The following is a 19,537-nucleotide window of genomic DNA, read 5'->3' as shown; positions in this document are numbered from 1 at the left end:
GGTTCTGTAAAGAACAGCATCCAAAACCAACACCCTACCTTTGCATATCACCCCACCAGCATTAGCTTTCTCTGCCATTTGGACTTAACACCCCATACATAGAAATTACTCTCTCCGTGAAAGAAAAGCAGTCTTTGGTTGAACATCATTGGAATGGTTATTTGAAACTAGTAATCACACAATTCTTTCAATTCTTATCATATTACCAGCATTTTATCAGAAACAGATGTTAGCAGCACAACTTAGTAGGAATTATTGAACAACTTTTCTTCCCATTTCATAACAAATTAGGCAATGCTTAGTTGATACATCTGAAAAAAGTTACAGAATTGCAAGCCCTAAGGCACAGGGCTGGTGTCATAATTTAAACCATCACCAACAGAAATGCAAAAGGCATTAGAAACATAATGTTTTACTCTGTTAAACAAATTTCCCTTACAGATGAATTTGTTAATAAATTCTGAAGCCTCAATAGCAACCAAAAGTTCCCATTTCAACGTCAAAAGTCTAGCAGAATTTTAACTACTAAAACATACTACTAAACATACTACTAAAAATCCCCAGATGTTTATAAATAAATAGTAAAATAGAAATAAATAATTAAATAGATTTTTTAAATTAAAGCCCATCTTGGCCATAGCAATCATGAAATTTTGATAGAGTTTTTGATTCCTATCATGAAAGCAAAATAAAGCCAGAGAAGAGATAACGCAGAAGTGAAATCATCCTGTGTGTACACTACAGTAGCAGAGCCAAGGTAACAATTCTCAAATTTAAACCAAAAGCAAGATATCTTCAGTCCCTGTTTTTAGCTCCAGATTTGATGTCTTGAATTCTAGTAATCCAGTTTACTGCCTTTAAAGTCACTCTGAGAGGCTATTTTTATAAATATAACTGTCAAAGGAAACCAGTAAAGGTTGGTTGATTGACTTTCGTCTATTGCTGACATTCTGGAGTGTGAATATTACTTATTTCAGCAACATGCATCAAGAGCATCTTTTGATCAAAGTTATGTCACAAAAGGCAAAAAAAAAGTTTCTGTGTCAATGCCAGGTTTTGCACTCTCCCTCTACTCACCATGTGTCTTCTGATAACTGTCACTAATTAAACGTGTGACAAATGTAATTATGATGTTCAGGATAAACCTTCTTTTTATGCTAACATTAAAGGTTAATTTTATGGGGAAAAAGTTCCCTTCAGGTGTGAAAGAAAGATGAGCCAACCATGTTTTTATTTTCACAATACAGGTAATGAATTGAGGTAATATCCTAACTACACTATTAAAAAGCATTAGGAAAAGAACATGCTCAGTGCATGAAACAGTACCTGGAAGATATATATATGACTTAATGGCTTATAAAAATGAACATTATACCCACTGAGTTCACCTATATGTACTAATGGGTCAAGAACAAACTCTAACATTATGGGCATATTAGTCTAGTTGATTTTTATCAAAGGTCTTTCCAGACAACACTAAAGCACCTTTAGGAATCATAATGCTAGATCAGAAACACCACAAAAGAATGCACTGTTCTCCTGCAGTAAGTTAATTTAAAAAAAAAATTAATAGGCTAAATTTTGCATCAGCTAACTTAAAGCTGAACTGAATCATAGTCTAACCTGAACATGCACAAAATCAACAAACCAGCAGCAGAAATCCTGTAGCATATGCTTTAGCCACTTGGTGAAATGCACTTTTGTGTCCACACTCAGTCCAGGCACTGTGAATGACTTCCACATTAAAGGTTATGAACTACAGCCTGAAACAGAAGGTCTCTTTTGCACAGAGAGAGGTAAACATGGAAACAAGCTCAGAGGCCAGGTACATTACTTTGGATATAGAGGCACACCAGGGCAGTGTACTGCTCCTGAGCTGGAGCCACATCACATCCTGCCCTTGGACAGCACGACTGTCAGAGGGAGCACGCCAACTTGCCAACAGCCATCCAGACAGACATCTCCTCTGGCTTTTAGACTGTCCTTACTATTCACCCAGGTCTACAGCAGTAAGACCTTTCTTTAGCACCATCAGCTTACCATAGTATTTCCACTCTAGAAAGAACCTTCCAGCTACTGCACACTCCTCATATTTTCACACCAAGCAAGTGGCAATGCAACCAGTTGCTCCTCAGTCATGATTTATACACGACAATTCACATAACTGCTAGAAGGATCAAGTTCTAAGAAACTTTGTGCCAATTTCTCTAAATAATTTAATTATTCTAACTGTTTAACAACAGCATGTTTTACAAATTAGGAACTTGCATATGCTCATTTTCACCACCAAGAATCAAATGCTAGCCACTTCTAAATATCAAAAAAACACAGCTTGCACAAATTAGTCATATTATTCAGAGAAACAAACAAAAAGCAAGACATTTACAGTATACACAGTTGCCCCAGAGAAACTCCTGGAAAAAACTGAAAAGGGGACTGTATGAGCAAAGTTCACTTGTGTCTGGATATACCTGCCAAGTGTAGACAGTGTAACCTCTGTCCTAAGGTTAGGGTTCATGATTATTACATTTCTTAAGGAAATACCACTTGAAACAGATAACTGTTTCAACACATGCATGTCCGTTTGCCAATAAATCTTGTGCTGGCTGGTGCTACCTGTTTTACGTTTTCATAGCGTGAAAAGCTGTCAAAGCACCAAGACACTGAGAAGGTCTGCACCACAGGTACCCATGAACTCCAGAGGTACTCTCTTTTCTGGGAACAGATTACTTCATTATCTTCCAAAATTATTCTAAATTTCTGGAGGAGAATGGAAAATGGAAAACACCTTAAACTGCTCAGACTTGTCCAGCGTTCCTGCAACTAACACTATAAATGTGATTTGCTCCAAAGAACACAAACATTTTCCTTTTCTTAATATTCTCCTTTCCTTAATATTCTCCTTTCCTTAATATTCAATGGTATAGCATGGAGTTTAGGAATATACATGGCAGAGGAGGCTTCTGTCAGTAATGCAGCATTTTTCAGGCAGGTAGGCAATGATAAGCAGTATTTGCAAGAGTTATGTCCATATTTGTGTTTCTGAAACACAAACTGATAATGTCTCAGGATTTGTGGCATTTGGAACACAACATATGTAACTTTCATAATGTGAATTCTCAGACATGGTAAAGCAGCCCAGAAGAAAGTAGAATCTGGAGGTGACACTCACGAGGCCTTTATTTGTTTCCCTATGGAATGCAAATATTGAAAATTTACATCTGGAAGAAAACCCTGGATGCACACAGCTTTAAAAGCAGACAGATTGTATCATCAAAAAACTATTAATTTTTACTCTACTTTTCTGCAGGTAGTTATTATAGCTCTCAAACACACTTTTTGAGACGTAGTGTATCAAAAATACTTCCTATATCTCAGTGCATTTTAAAAACAGCAGGCATTAATACAGAAAATTCTAATTTTAAAAAAAAAAAAAAAAATCACAAATTGTATACCCAAATCATTTGAGTTAGTTTGCAAAGTACTAACTGTGTGTTCAAGCTTTGTCTAAGTATTTAGTTAGTAAAATCAAAGGCTGAGCCAGGCTGATTTCATTCTTCTATAAACCAGGGTGGTCTACGGACAATTTTTGATACCACTGGTGTTGCCAGGGAAACAAAATGAAAACAGGTGCCATCAAATACAAATTAAGGATTTAGTTCTATTTTAAACCACCTTAAAACAAAGTTTATGGAAACTTAACTGATACTACTACAAATTTGACAATACTTTATAACAAGAAAAGGATTATAAGTTGTCTTTAGACCATCAAGTTTTAACTGAAGCAAATTTAGACTGATTGGCAACCCTTCGTTTTAAATAAATAAATTTCTTCATTAAATATGCAGCATCCTCTTTAAAAATTACATAGTGTACACTTTAAGGCAATATAATACCATGATAGAAACAGGGTACATGCAGTAATAACCTTTCCTCATTCCAAATTTTATCCTCCTCCCAATCTTTTTTTTTCTACATTCTTTACAAAGTAAACAACCAGTATATGCTCAAAGCACTTATCTTCTGGTAAGCAGCAATAGAAGCTTAATATTTTCCTCCTAATTTCATTGCGGTTTGCTCCCACATATTTAAAAATCAAGTACCACTTCAACTAAAATACAAGTAAATACATTTCTGCTTTTAAAACTTGTAATAACGTGTTAAGAACTTGGCAATATAGCAGTCAAGTCTCTAAAGCACTTTCTCCAGGTCAACTAGCCATACTGACAGAAAACATATATAAGAAAAAAATGAATATACAATTCACTTCAATAAACATTAATTCAAGTTTCCAAGAATGTCTTAAAATTGCCTACCGAGATCTTTTTTGGCTTAAAAATACATTAATTGTATACAAAAATTCAAACAGACATTTCAATTAAAAGCAATATGCAGATTCTCTCCTCTTTAATGAAGCTAACTGCCAGACTCTGAATAAAAATTAACCTCATATATTTAATGCTAATCCTAAAACTTGAAAGATAATAGAAATAAAAAGAAATTTAAGTATATTTGTAGCTAACACGTATAGCTCTTCACTTAAAAGTGCTATACTTGACAATATCCTGCAAGGTATTACAGAATTGCTAATAAAATAAATTCTCCTAAATCTGTGCATAAACACCTTGCTGAATTCTTTTCCACATCCATAGTGCAAGTTAAACAGAAACTGAATAAACTGACCATACAGTGACTTGTATAAATGACAGAAAGCTGTTTTCATTAAAATGATAATGGCTGTAAAATTCATTAATAAAAAGTCTTATGTTAAAATTGTCATTTTAGATTTAATTAATCTTGATGATTTACTACAAATTGCCTATTTCAAGTAAAATTTTCTTGAGATCTTCAAGCTGCAAAATAACTTTGCTTTGCACTCTGATCTCTACTTACAGTATAACTAACATCACAAATGAGCTAATCTATAGCAATTTAAAACTTCTGAATAAGCTTTTTGGTGGAAGGTTGTTTGCTTTTAACATTAGCCCAGGAGAAAGCAGCCACATCAGCCATGGTAGATACTGCTAACCTGTGCCATGCTACGTCTGCTGAACACATTCCAGGCTTTACCCTCATTAACAGTTCTATTAAATAATCTTTAACAATGTATACAGGCATAGGGCTTGAGCCAGTGCTCACTCAAGTCATCAAGAATATTTCCATTTACTTCATGGCTTCATTCAACCTCTGTTTTACTGCTCCAACACCTTTGAAAAATGATTTTCCCAGGTCCAACATTTATCACTGAAGCATCTTAAAAATAAATAGGTAGCATCATGGTATGGGTTCTTTTTTCAGATTAGCACTACTAAGAATCTGAATCACTCACAGAAAATGCACAACAGTACATGAAACTAACCAAGATCAAACTCCCTTTGCAGTTATTTTAGTTAAAAGTTTCAAGTTAATTCACTTTTGTGTAATTATGAAATTACTGTTCTGATCCTCCACTTACTTGGAAAGTGATTAATCAAAGTCAGAGAAAACCAACCATCAACTGAAGCATGTCTCAAATTTCCTATTCAGGGGTAAGTCTGAAAAGATGCACTAGTTCAATTTTAATTAAATCCTCATTTAGAAGCATGCAATAAATGTTTTCCATTTAATTCAAATTAAACTCCAGTTCCAGTACAAATTTGAAATATTCTCTGCTTCTGCTACTTTATTACACATGACAGTTTAACATTTCCCTTTTGCACACACGTGCGCCAGCAAACCCGACTTAATTTAAAAATGTGAACAATTTATACATTTAATAGTAATAAACATTTATTCTACTTCCAAAACTTCTAGTGAGATAAAGAAAATTCTAGTGATATAGTGTGACAACGCATTCTCTAAGCCACAGTTGAACATGTATGCTAGATTCTCTAACTATCCTGTGATCTTTAATTGCACTTTATTTATATTCCAACAGTTCTGTTGCATGAACTTTCAAGCCACCTCTTCACTGAAAAGAAATGATAGTGACGTGCAAGAAAAAAGGAGGGTAAATTTAAAAAGCAAGGAGGCAACAGGAAGACAACAATTACATGCATTGGATTTTAAACTTTTTCAAAAGCTTTCATATGAATAAGATGCTGTCATCCTCCCATTCAATCCCTGAATACACCTCAAGTAACCTAGTGTTTTCACAGCAAATCAATGCTAATTTCATATCATTAAAGAGTTCAATAAACCAGAGAGATCTGTCAATCCTTTATTTAGGAAGCCATATGGCAAAACCTCTTTGAAAAGTTTCTTGGGCTATTAGGGAAAAACTTTATCTTTGAAGTTTTGCCAGATAACAAATGGTATTTTTCCTATCTTCCTTTCACAGTAGTAATACAAATCTCTCTTTTCACATAAAATGGGCTGATGTTAAACATACTATCCCTTTGCACAGCAAGCTATCCAGTCTTGGAAACTGGATGCTGCCATGCTGGCACATCATTCTCTAAGAGGCTCAATACATATCACTGAGTCTGGTAAAGTCAAGCAAGGAACTATTGATTGCAATTTAAGAAAATAAATAAAATATCACATGTTATATTTCATATGTTTTGCAACCAGATACCTCTAAACTTGTCTTCGGTGTCTGAGGACAACTCACATATCTTTTCTTTTTAGTCCATTTATATACTTTGACTAAGCTATGCCATAAGAATTTTCATTAAAATTCTATGCTAGGCACACTGAAAAATTGAAAGAAATTGTATTTCTTTATCACAAGCAACTAGACTATACCCTTAGAGCAATTCCCTGGGTTGACTTCCTCACTCGTGAGAATTTTTCCCCTTCACATCTACAGCAAGTCCACAGGAAGGCTGATCACAAACAAATAAGTAAATTAAATCCTTTGGAAATTCACTGCCTGCATTAATTCACTGCTAAAACTAACTCAATCACAATGAAAAGTAATGTCTAGCTGACACAGTTATCAAGTACCTAAATCCTCTCTTTTTATCTAGCAAAAATGCCATTACTGTAGTAGTTAATAGTTGCCTTAATTGTATTCCAGAAAATTTAGCAATATATCTCCTATATCTCCAAGGTACATACATATATCTCCTATATATCCAATATATCTCCAAGGTACATACAACAACCTATTGAAAAGATGCTTTCATATACCCATTAAAGAACAACAGCTGAGGAAATAAGCTATCAAGTCAAATTGTTATTACAACTACAGGAATTCTCCTGCTGATCAGTAGATCTATTATCTAGATATTAAGATTCTAGCAAATTCTATGCACATATTTCATTTAGGTAGGACCTCAGGTATTTGCTCACAAAAAATGAAACGTGCACAGATATGCAAGTTCAAATGATCACTCATTTTAATTTGCCCAACATTTATCATCTTATTCCAGAAGCTTTGTTGAAAGGAGTCAAATCATGAACAGGATATTAGGACCTGGTCTGTACCTCAGCAATTACCACACCATAAGCAGTTCAGGTAAAGAGGTCTGTTCACACATTACAAAAATTGATCATTCATTTAAAATAAATAAGTAATTCTATTTATTTTGACAAGTAAAATAAATCTCAAATGAAAAAGCATTTAGTACCTTTTTTTTTTAATGTATCGCCTCATCTGTTTTGGTTTTCGATTCATACAGCAATCCTCGCATGGCAATTACTCACATTTTGATCAGAGCAGGTGGACAGGTTGTTTACTAATTTGAATTAGCAGCATATTTAATTAAAATGTAAAGTTTCCCTTTGTTAAGAACCCTTAAGTAAGTAAGTCATACTTCCTAAGAGTTCATTCTTGAAAAGTTGTTGAACACAAAATGAAAACTACGAAAAATACAATACCCAGACCAGCACTGGTATTAGCAGAGCTGCAACTGGTCTGAACTACACACTACAACTATTCACTCACAGAAAAAACGTTCCATATCCCATTAGAATATGGACTTGTATTTCTCATGGTGGTTTATGTGGAAAACAATTCCATTGAGACTGATTTTTTTTTTCCTCAGTCTGTACAGAGAACATACTTTATCTTTTGTTAGACAAATACAGTCTGGTGTTAATAGTGCTTATTTATTTTCTTTAATAAAGTTATAACACCCTATTCAAAACTTTGGCTATAAATAGTACCAGAGGCAAATATATTATGAATCAAAATTTGTCTTCAGCTGCATGGAAACTGAAGACCATTGGAAGTTTCCCTCATGAAGTTCTGCTGTATCACTGCAATAGCATTAAAAAATGGAAGAAGAGAATGAGATGGAGAAGGAAGAAGGTTTTGTGGCGGAACCCTCAGACAAGAAAGGTCAAGAATCTTGTCTAATTTTATCAATATGCCCAACCATAAAAAGCCTCAAAGGACAAGTGGAACAGCTACAAAAATGTCACTTTGTGCAGTAGGACAAACATTTTAAGAGTCAACTTCAGAGCAGCTCCGCAGTTTCCTTATGTAATTACTAAGTTTTAATGTAATACATTTACAGACGGCCTACTGAGACTCCAGTCTTGCAACTCCCTAACTCAACTTGGTTGATGCCCAAAAATAGATGACCCATTTCTTCTACCAGTTCCAGCCACACATTTTTGTCCCCACCTACTGGGAGCACCCTGTTTACAATATCATTGAAAACTACTTCTTACTATTTGGTTATTTTCTGATCCAGTTTATCATGTGACCACCTAAACGCTCATTGCAGCAGAAATGGGTGTTGAAAATGCATGGAAACAGGCAGGAATACCACCCCTCTGCACTCATCGCCTGCATTTAGGTCTGTATAAAGCAAGCACAAAAATTCCATTTAAAGCCTAGAGAGGGCCAAAGGTCTCACAACAGCTCTTTGAAAACTCTGCAACAGAACACATGCTTCTCCAACTCCTCTGCTGCAACAGCCATATCACATCAGTCTTAGGCCCCAACTGCAAACACGTCACTTGCACCTTAAAACATTACAGCTCACTGTCATTTTTCCACAAGATTGTGAAGAGTAGTAAAATAATGAACAGTAATATACAATCAAATATCCATATTTTAAACTCTTTAAATATTAGCTCACTCTATCTTGACACAGCAGGCAAGAAGACCTCAAGTTACAAATTAACAGTGTCTCATAGAAAGTTCTTAAAAGGTAAAGGACTTTTAGAAGTTAATTCAAAGTCTTGAAAAGATAAGCAAAAGCACTACAATAAGAAAACCATATACTTTTACAAACCTAGTCTAATTTAAAAGCAGTAATGCTGAGATAAGATAGGTGAACTCTTAAAGAAAACAGCAACCAATGAGATAACACCATCTGTTGGAGAGAAGAAATACAAGAGTGACTATATAGAAAGAAATAGGGTTTTTTTTCTTTTTTCCTCTCCTCAATTTCTAGCACAAAATGAATACAGAAAAGTGTCTTCTCAGTGGCTGAAAAACTGGTACCAATCTGATTGCCATGCTCCACATGACACCTCCTTTTTTCTAGGAGTCCTACAGAGCAGTAATTCTCACTTCAGTCTCCAGCTTTAATGCAATATGTCAAGAATAAAAAACCGGGAAATTGTAGTTTGTTATAAGATACATCAGGAATAAAAGGTTATTACAAACAGATTAGTCCAGGGTGGAAATGACACAGGCTAAGCAGGAGGCATGGATAATCTGGGTAACTGCCATGGAAAAATAAATATCATGATTGAACTTAAGGCAAATGGAAGCAGTTCAAATTGGCTTCCTCCAATTCACTGCAGAACATGTGATGCCCACATGTCCATTCCCAACAAACTTCAACATAAAGAAACAAAGACCAATACTGTGAAGTGTTGAAAAACACATCTAGCACCAGCTTCTTCCATGCCACAACAATGGGAATTATTGCAGCTGCCCGATAAGCATGAAAGAAAAGAGTTTGGGCTTTTTTTGTCTTTTTTCCTTCTCTTTTGTAAAAGAGCTACCAGTAATTATTTGAAGCACACCAACCTGCCAGTAACTGTTGACTTTGCAAAGAAGAGGAAATTTTATAAAACACATGTTGCCATTCTATAGTTGGTCTAAAAGGCTCAAAAGCAGTAATTCCCCTCAGCTCATTTCCTCTGCCCACTACATGCTCCTACAACATCTCTGGCCCAGTTCTAGGAGGTTCCTATAATGTTAACTTTTCAGAACATCAGTAGCTTTATCCAGCTCCATGTGAGGCCACAAAAATGTTAGTGTTTGTTTAACAGAAAGCTCAGGAACTCCTGGCTATGGAGAGAATGTCTGTAACAGCAGCAGCCCACACTTCAGTTGATCATAAAAATCTCAGCCTTGCAGGAATAACTGATCACATCATTGCATGAACACAAGGAAAAATTTTAGTAAGGGTGGACTAGAGAAGGACCTCAAAAAGAGTCATGCTTAAGACTGGCTTTATTGCAAAGTGTTATTAATCTACTTGTTACTAAAGCCGAATACCAGCAGCAGAAGGATCATATGAAAACTATGCAGCTTAAAGAATGTTCCACCAAAACAATTCTTACATGACAATTTGAGATCATGGCTTGATTAGCAAAGACAGAGGATATTTCATAAGCATGTTACTAGTTTTTAGCAGAAAAGCAGAATCACAACTGTTACAGTAAAACAGTCCATTCTCTGTGCTCTCGTTAAATATTAAAAATAGGGAATTTAGAAATAAGGAGAGATATCACATGCAGAGGAGTGACTAAACAAAACAGTTAATGGTTTGAATTAAGTTTTGTCTGGGGTAGAACATAAATATTTTATCACTACAGGACAGCATATATGTTGCAGTCAGTGGGTACATGGGAACTCAGCTGTTAAAACACTGCTGCATCTTCAGAGGAAGAGATTGAATCTTGATCTAGAACCACAGTGAAGTCCTCTTTAATTATCTCCACTATAAATTACTAACTGCTCATCACAGCAGAGCAATCAAAGGCAGATGCAGAAATTGCTAGCCACATAAACCCTGGGTGCTGCACAATCTACTGCAATCAACAAGCTCTTAGCTCTGATAGATGGGTTAAATTATCTAGGTTTGAGTGATTTTTTAATCAGAAAATTCCTTCCTATTTCTAGTGGCAGTATCACCATGTTTTAGGGCAACCTTGAGGACATCTGTATTCTTCCCTCCTTTAAACTACCTGAAAATAATCCTTTAAGAAAAAAAAAAAAATAAATAAATAAAATAAAGCACACAGAAAATACAGAAGTTTCACTTTTCATCTTTAGCAAACGCAGAAAAGGACTCTGACATCAAGTATGTGAGGCAGTCCATAATTCTTAGGTGAATAAAGCATTAAAACTACTGAGCTGGCAAATGCTTTTGACCTTTGAGCCTCAAACCAAGTGTGACAACGACAGCTCCTGTTGAGCTCAGGTTTGCAGCAGTAACAAGTGAAACAGCATGGATGACACTTACAGCCAAATACACTATGACAGGAACACTTAACAAAAAAAACCTGTTTCCTCTTCCCACTCCCACCTGAAATTCCATTTTCTAGCCCCCACTTCTTCTTTCCCAGCTGAAACTAGTACAGTTCTTTGGAGTAGTCAGAGTGTGGTTAAGCAGAGGAAGCTATGCTTGTTTGCATGGAATCTGCTATTTCCTCTCTGCCAAAACACTTGTTTAAAGAAGTCATGTAATATTTCTATTAAGCTGTAAATGTAGTTGACAAGGAAATGGCCTACTGGCAGTGCATTACCTTTGTGGCAGTGCCAACCAGCCTACAGCAAAATAGTGTGCATGGTAATTTCACTGTGCATTCCCAGGCAACAAAATTGTGCCTTACATAAATACCACAGAACTCCAGCAACATCTAGAAAAAGCAATGAAAATTTGCCCAAGCTTTCATGCTTGCCTGTATCAATTCTGTGTCATAACTAAAACAAAGCATCTACATATGGCCAGAAGTCCTGTGAAGCTGTATCATATGACACCAGAAAAACTATTGCAACTTAAATCTGTGTATTTCTTGTTAACCACTGTAACAACTCACTAATAAAAATTAAGAAAAACTAGAGATATCAAATATACAAAAGGGTACTAACTACATACAAGCCCTTAAAAACCATAACGTAATTTATTAACAAGAACACATGTTGTATGTAATCCAGAATTGTGTTAAATTACGTTGGCCTTTGATAGCATTCACTTGATTGCAAGAATTAAACAGATCCACAAACAGTCAAACTCAGTGATTTTTGATTTATAAGCAGCTATTGTCATGCACATAAAAATTCTCTCTGATAATGTCATCCTCACCTTTCAACAGCTGGTGCAACTACATTCAGTAATGTTACTCAGATGTAATTAAGGCATTTTTGTTAGAAGTATAACCAAAAATCCCAGCATGATCAAGCGTAGTTAATTTGCCATCAATCATGCTTCAAAATATTTTTAGAGGTTATTTCATGTTAACTTAAATTCTCATCAAAATCCAGCTTCAGAGATACTTATTTTGTCCTCAGCTTTCACTTGAGCATTTTTAGTTTGAATTGTAATTTTAAAATAGTTAATCACATGGAAAACAAATATGGTGCATGAAAACAATTAAACTTTGCTTCCAAAATTATATAATGTTTCTAAATGAAAATCACTCACTAGCCTTAACAGAAATTTCAGGAAACATCTCTCCTCCAAAGAGCACACACAAACAAAAATGAAGAACCTCACAAACAAAAATAGCACTAAATACACTTGAATTCAGAGGTGCATCACCTTACAGTAATTGTATATGAACAGTTCTTTCTCTTTCTATAGTGGTGGCTTCTTTATATTAAGATTCTGATATATGAGGCACCAGCAAAAGAAAACTGAATAAAATAATTTAGTATGTATGACAATTTTACAGCAAATTGCAAAGATTTTTCTGGGAAAAGGTATGCTTTAAACAATATAAAGTGCCTTCTTAATTCAAGATGGGTTTTAAACAATTCAAGAATGGAGTGTTTATTGATGCTCAGTGCAATCAGCATAGCTATTCTATAGCTCATTACAAAAATAACAGCATAACTAACAGTGTCAAGCAATCCCAAGATAAACATTGCTCCCCATTAACTTCTCCAAGTAATTCCTTTGTAATGCTGCTCTTCATAAAGCAACTAATTCTATCTACATTTTATTTTGCAAAAAGTAAATTAATTAGTAAGAGACCTTAAGAGTCACTAAAAAGCTGTCAGATGTTACTAATAATAATAATATTAGCACTGCTCCCATAGGACAGCTCTGAATTCTTCTCTAGGTCACCTTTATTTCAAAATTGCCTTTCAAAAGCAAACAGACTCTTGGTGATGGAAGTCTCCACGTGCAGGTACGGTATGAAACAGATTCTATATACTACCCCAAAGCCAATTAAGAGCTTCCTGCTGTAGCTCCCTCTCAAGTGGAGATGAAGGCATTCTGAAACCTTACAGAAACATGTGAAAACACAGGCAAACTGGAGTCAAGAGGAAGCAATACAGAAAGTAAAAATTGTTAGTATTAAAATCACTATTCACAAACATACAGCTTTATGATTCCAATATTAGGGGGTTTTGAATATTTCATGGGTTTGAGGGTTGTTTTTTATTTAATACAACAAACAAAAAATGCCACCAACACACTTACCCTCATTGGGTGAATATCAGCATATGGAGGCTTTCCTTCAGCCATTTCTATTGAAGTTATACCAAGGGACCAGATGTCTGCCACACAGTTATAGCCAATCTCTTGTATGACTTCAGGAGCCATCCAAAACGGAGTTCCTATAACAGTATTACGTTTTGCCATTGTATCCTGTAATTATATTATTTATGCAATTAAATCAGAGATGCTTATTTTCAGATTTATTTTGATATCATTTCTGTATTTAAAAGTTAAATTATCCACCCAAAGGTCAAATGGTAATGACTTCCAAATAAGGCCAAACAGATTCAGCCCATCAGCCTACAGTGGCCAAAGAGGTGACAATAATCATAAATCTCAAATGAAAATTTAAAGGGATCATCAGGTAATTGATACACTGGGTTATAAAAACAAACAACTCTAAACTGTATAGCCCTGCACTACATTAAATACACACTGTGATAAAGAATGTTAGTTCTGCTACTACCTGCTCAGACACAAAATTCAAGGCAGAAGACAAAGGTGAAAGAACAAGGTTGAAAGCACTATAGCATTTTTAAATGATCTTTCTACAGTTACTTACAGTTAACTGGCCAGCCACACCAAAATCAGCTAATTTTGCATGTCCCTCAGTGTTCAGAAGGATATTTCCAGCTTTTATATCTCTATGTATTTTTCTCATAAAGTGCAAGTATTCAAGTCCTTTAAGAGTAGATTTCAAAATAGTTGCAATTTCATCCTCTGTTAGCTGCAAGAAAACATAAAACCATTTTCAGGTATACACATAAGGTCCATATATCTGACTGATTTAAATTAACATCATTCTACAGTGATTATTATAAAAAGCACAATGCTTGACTCTCTTTTTTTAGCAGACCAGAAAAAGCTAAAAAATTAATTAAAAAAATTATTAAATGCCAACTGTAGAGAAAAGATGTTGTGTAGACTTGGAAGGCCAAAATGCTGCTCTTATCTCTAGTATACTGCAGATTCACATACCACCACAAATGCTACAATAAATTGCAAGTCAACTGGCAACAAGCTGACAGACATTTCATTACCAAAGAAAACACAACAGAGTGAAAAAAAATTGAGACATATTTTCCTTTATTTGCTTCATAAACAACACAGACTCTTGAGTAAGTCATCAGTTAGCAGTTGTTTATCCTCGTGCTTTAGATCAACTCAGTAAGAACACATAAGCTCCTGAACAAGTGTTATCAGAGAAACGGAAGGAATCTCCTCTTCAGGTACCAGATCCCTTGCAAAAACTTCTCAGATTTTCATCAGCATTTGTTCTCAAATAAAAGCAAAAACATGCACATATAACCCATTCCATGTGATGCAATTGTTCAAGGAAATACAAAGAAACTGAATACAACTGAAATGCCTGTTAATTACAGTATACTGATGCTTCAATATAACAACCAAATATACATTCTCAGAAATGCAAGAAGCTGCAAAACTGAAGATGAATACTCTGATTTGACTGCAGTGCTGGGTTGCATTCTTCCCCTCTTTCCCCTACTTCTCCAATCCTACATAGAAATTAAATTAATTAATAGCAATTCCTTCCAGTTTCAGTTCTGAAACTGTTGGGAGACATCTACACTTCCCTCCAACCACCATAAAAAGCCCATAAGAAACAAAAAACACACTTGCAATCACTCTAAGCCAAAAAAACGAATCAACAAAAAGGGAAAAAAAAAAATTAGTCAGCAAGATTATCTGCACTGAGCTGTTCACAACAAGTTTTAGTTATTTAACAAACAGAATCACTTCCCTGTTGCAGCTTCTATCCAGTCTCAGAAAACCTAGGTGTGGAGCCCAAGGGCACAGTAACATATACATTTATTTAAACAGCAGTCCCAAGCTCCAGTCCCTCCTTTCCCTGCAACCTACAGCAGTAATTCACACTGTGTCTCAGCCCTTCCACTGAACAAGACAGATCCTAGTTGAAAACAAACTTGTCTGCCAAATTATTTTTCCAATAAAACCGCTCCCGAATTCAACTCATAGCATAGTAAAGAAGGACAAAGCAAAGTAGCTGCTGCTCAAATTGGCACTGCTTTCAAAAAAGTGCATGTGTTGATATACCCCAAGAGGCGCAGAGACTTTTACAAAAGTTTTCTATGCAGAGAATGAAATTGATGGTGGTATATTAGCCCCAAGCCAAGAAGTTACCGCCTCTGCTGTGCATTATGCATTCTTTGCCCACCATTTATCTCTGAGCTCTTTCAGAGTTTCTATTCAGCAGCACACTGCTCAAAGCCTTTATTTTACTATTTTATGCTGACTGCTATGCTGCTTCAAAGGACTGTATGCTAGAAGAACTGAAAACCCTGTTATACACAGTTCAAATAAGGCAACTTTCCTGGCATTGTGCCACGGGAGTAAAACATCTACCTGATCTGGAGTCAATCAAGAAGGGACTTTAAATCAACTGTAAGATAAACTTAAGTATGGTCAAAAGGATATTTGGAGAAAAATGCAATCCTCATGATGTGAGCTAAAAATCCTATGGTGAATCATTAAAACTGTGGTTATCTGCAGACTCACACTTTAGGCAATTTAAACTCGGGCTATTAAACACTGTATCTTGAAAGGTTTAAATATTCTGAGCGTAACACTGTCTGCCCAAGCTTTGCCAAATCCACCCAAATTTCAGAAACAATACAATGTCCTGGATCTCCAAAGACTTCCATGCAAGCTAATCCTGAACATAAAGCAGAAAATGATCCTGAGGACTGACAAATGTGTAGCAAGGAAAGCATACAACTTTCTTCCCAATTTCATCTAGAAACAAGTATTACAAAATATGGTTCTTACAGGACACAGCAGAGATCTCTCTTCAATATGTTGTGCTCCTAAGGAGGCAAACCTCTAGCTTTAGTTCTTGAAAAATTAACCACATGGAGATCTTTGGAACATCAGCTATAGATGGAGAAGTAGGTTTGCAGCTACACAGTAAAATCCAGCTCTCAAAAGGAGAGGCTAACAGAGCGCTGGAACCAAAAGCTGGTAAAGAAGCTATGGAGAGAGAATCCAGCAAACCAAAAGGGAATTCTGGAGTACTGCAGCATGATGCACTATCTGGGGACCCTCAGCAAAGTAAAGCTCCAGCATGGCTAAATATTGCAGAACAAAGCATTTACACATCCAAATAAACAAAGTGGTCAAAAAAGCACAGAGAAGTGAATACCACCTCTAAGAAGTAGGCAGACAGCATGAGTCATCTTTTTCACGAACAGCAGTAAGAGGGAAGCACAGGAAAGAAGGAAGAACAGATTTATGCTGTTCCAAGACACATCAATCCTAGCTTCAGACATCCTAGATTTATCCACTTGTGCGTCATATAATCATCATCTACATAACATGATGCAGTCACTAAAATCATTCCTGCTTATATTGTTGCTAAACATAGCCAAGTATGTGCACAATAATACTCAGACAAAATGTTTGGCTTTAATACCTAATAATATTTAGAAGGATGCAATGAACTATATATCCAACCTTACTCAAGAAGCCAAGAAAGTACACTCACCTTCCCTAGACAAAATTACCTTCTCAGAAAACAATGCACTGCGATATTGAACATTACTGTGCAATTACCACCAAATAAAAAGTATTTTAAAAATATTTCAAAATCATTACTTTCATTATTTTTGTGCAATTTAAACTTTTTGCAGAACACATACCATTTATGCATAACAGTGAAATCACATAAATTATGAAGTTCTCCACATCACAGAATCACTAGGTTGGAAGAGCCCTTCAAGATCCAGTCAAACCCATGCCCTAACACCTCAACTAGACCATGGCATTGAGTGCCACATCCACAGAGAGAATTAACAAAGGGTAACAAAGATGATCACTGGGACTGGAACATCTCTCCCAGGAGGAGAGACTGAGAGAGCTGGGGTTGCTCAGCCTGGAGAAAATAAAGCTCATGGGGAATTTTTTTACGTATGCAAATAACTGAAGGGAAGGTGCAAAGGGGATGAAGCCAGGTTCTCTTCAGTGGTGCCTAGTGACAGGAACAGAGGCAACAGACACACACTGAAACAAAGAAGGCTCCCTCTAAACAGAAGAAAACATTTTACTGTATGACTAAGCACTGGAACAGCTTACCTAGGGAAGTGGTGGCTTCCCTCCTTGGAAACCATGCAGAAATGGCCCTGGGCAGTCAACTCTAGATGACCTTTCTTTAGCAGGCTGGTTGGGCCAGACGACCTCCAGAGGTCCTTCCCACCATAACCATTCAACGATTCTGTATTAGTATAATTTACAACTCCATACAACAAAATTAGGTGCATTATACACCAATTTGAATAAACCACGGATGGTTTGTTTTAGCTGACTTGTCTATATTTAGTTTGAATATCACCCCAAAATAAACCAACTACAAAATATATCACTACTAAGGAACAAGAGAGTTAAGTCTGAACAAAAGGCAAGGATGTTCCTAAAGAGGTAAAATCACTAGCCTTGGCTCTTGAAAAATTAGTGGCTGAGGTTCCTGCTGACTGAAAGCTAGGCAGAGTCATTCCAATTTACAAAAAGGGCATGAGGAAGGACCCTGTTAGTCTAATCTCAGTTTCTACAAAACTAATGGAGAGCATCATACTAGTTACTACTGAAAGGCTTTGAAAGCACAATGAAAACATCAGGCACTGCCAACATGCGTTCACAAAGGGAAAGTCATGTTTAATTTGATACCTTTCTATAATAAGGTCACCTACCCACAGTGAATTAAAGTAAGTGGTAGATACTGGTTTTTAGTTAAGTAAGGCTTATGATACTGTTCCTCATGGCATCCTTCTGCAAGATGAGTAGATACACAGTGAGTTGGAGGTTGAAGAGCAGGCCTCAAAGGGTTGTACTGAATGGGGCTACATCTGGCTGGTGCACTGTCATCAGTGATGTACCCTCAATTCTAGGGCCAGTTTTGTCCATTATTTTTATCAATAATATTGACATACAAGCAATGCCATTTATAATCACCACACAGAACAATTAAAAGAAACTAAACTATTTCATATTAATATAAAATTATGTTCCAGTCAATGTTACTATCCTGATCTAGATGTACGGTTCTTATACTATTCTATTCCTGATCAAACTGTATGAGCAGAATTTTTCCTGTAAAAAAGTTATTTTATTCTTTTTTATTCTGAGCTTTTACATGCACAGCATCATTATTCTATCAGCACAGCTCTATACCTTGCACCTTAGTACAATTTCACAGTCATAATCCTTCTGCTTTGTTTCGGATTTCCGTTCATGTCAAGATCCTGACATAAAACCTTGTGGAACATTTACCTGTTTGGTATCTTTGGCTAGTTCTAATCCTGTATGCTGTCCCTTTGATGGGTTGGTGCTACCCTCAAGATAAGACTCGGTCATGAAGTAGCTTCTAACCCTTCACCATCAAAACCACACACAGATTATATGTTAAAAAAAAGGTGAATGATAAAGGTAAATAACTCTACAGCCTACATAAAACATATTAGATATGAAGCCAATCTTAAAAATCAAAATCTGGAGCAAAGCAGCAAATTCTAGTGTGCCACATCTATTAGCAGACTATAATAGACATCTAATTCACATATTTATACCTAACTGGCTACAGATGCCACACACAGAGGAGACTGAGGGGTGTGTTTATCCAGTCCATCAGACGCCACGTAATCCATGCAGCTACTGGGACAACTCGTACACAGGTTCTCTTGAACACAGTCATTCTCCTTCTGAGGCTCCTCTAAATGAGTCTGGGTCAGCTTAGTTGTTTTAACTGACTAAGTCCATTCCCAGCTGCTCTTTTCACACTAATACATGTACATTAAGTCAATGCTTCCAGGAAGTATCAGATGACTGCATCTGAACACTCTGATTAAGTTGAACACATTGGGTAGGTCCACTCTCATGGCAAATAAAAGGAGCCATTCTTCCACCAGGAACTTTAAAACATCACTGACTTCCAGAGGTCTCTT

The 19,537-nt window shown here is 36.0% G+C and overlaps 1 protein-coding gene across 1 annotated transcript in view; it reads right to left on the bottom strand.

Annotated features, from left to right (window-relative positions):
* Positions 1-19,537, bottom strand: part of STK3 (serine/threonine kinase 3) — a 120,732-nt gene that overhangs the window by 84,759 nt on the left and 16,436 nt on the right. Inside the window, exons 5-6 of the mRNA XM_056484808.1 lie at positions 14,128-14,292; positions 13,548-13,715 (exon numbers count right to left, since the gene is read on the bottom strand). Coding sequence (XP_056340783.1) covers positions 13,548-13,715; positions 14,128-14,292 — 333 coding nt within the window. The remainder of the gene's footprint in view (positions 1-13,547; positions 13,716-14,127; positions 14,293-19,537) is intronic.

Source organism: Oenanthe melanoleuca, chromosome 2, assembly GCF_029582105.1.
Source record: "Oenanthe melanoleuca isolate GR-GAL-2019-014 chromosome 2, OMel1.0, whole genome shotgun sequence".
NCBI classification, from domain to species: Eukaryota; Metazoa; Chordata; class Aves; order Passeriformes; family Muscicapidae; genus Oenanthe; species Oenanthe melanoleuca.
Note: the sequence above shows the minus strand (reverse complement) of the source record. Positions and strands in the feature narration are given on the sequence as shown.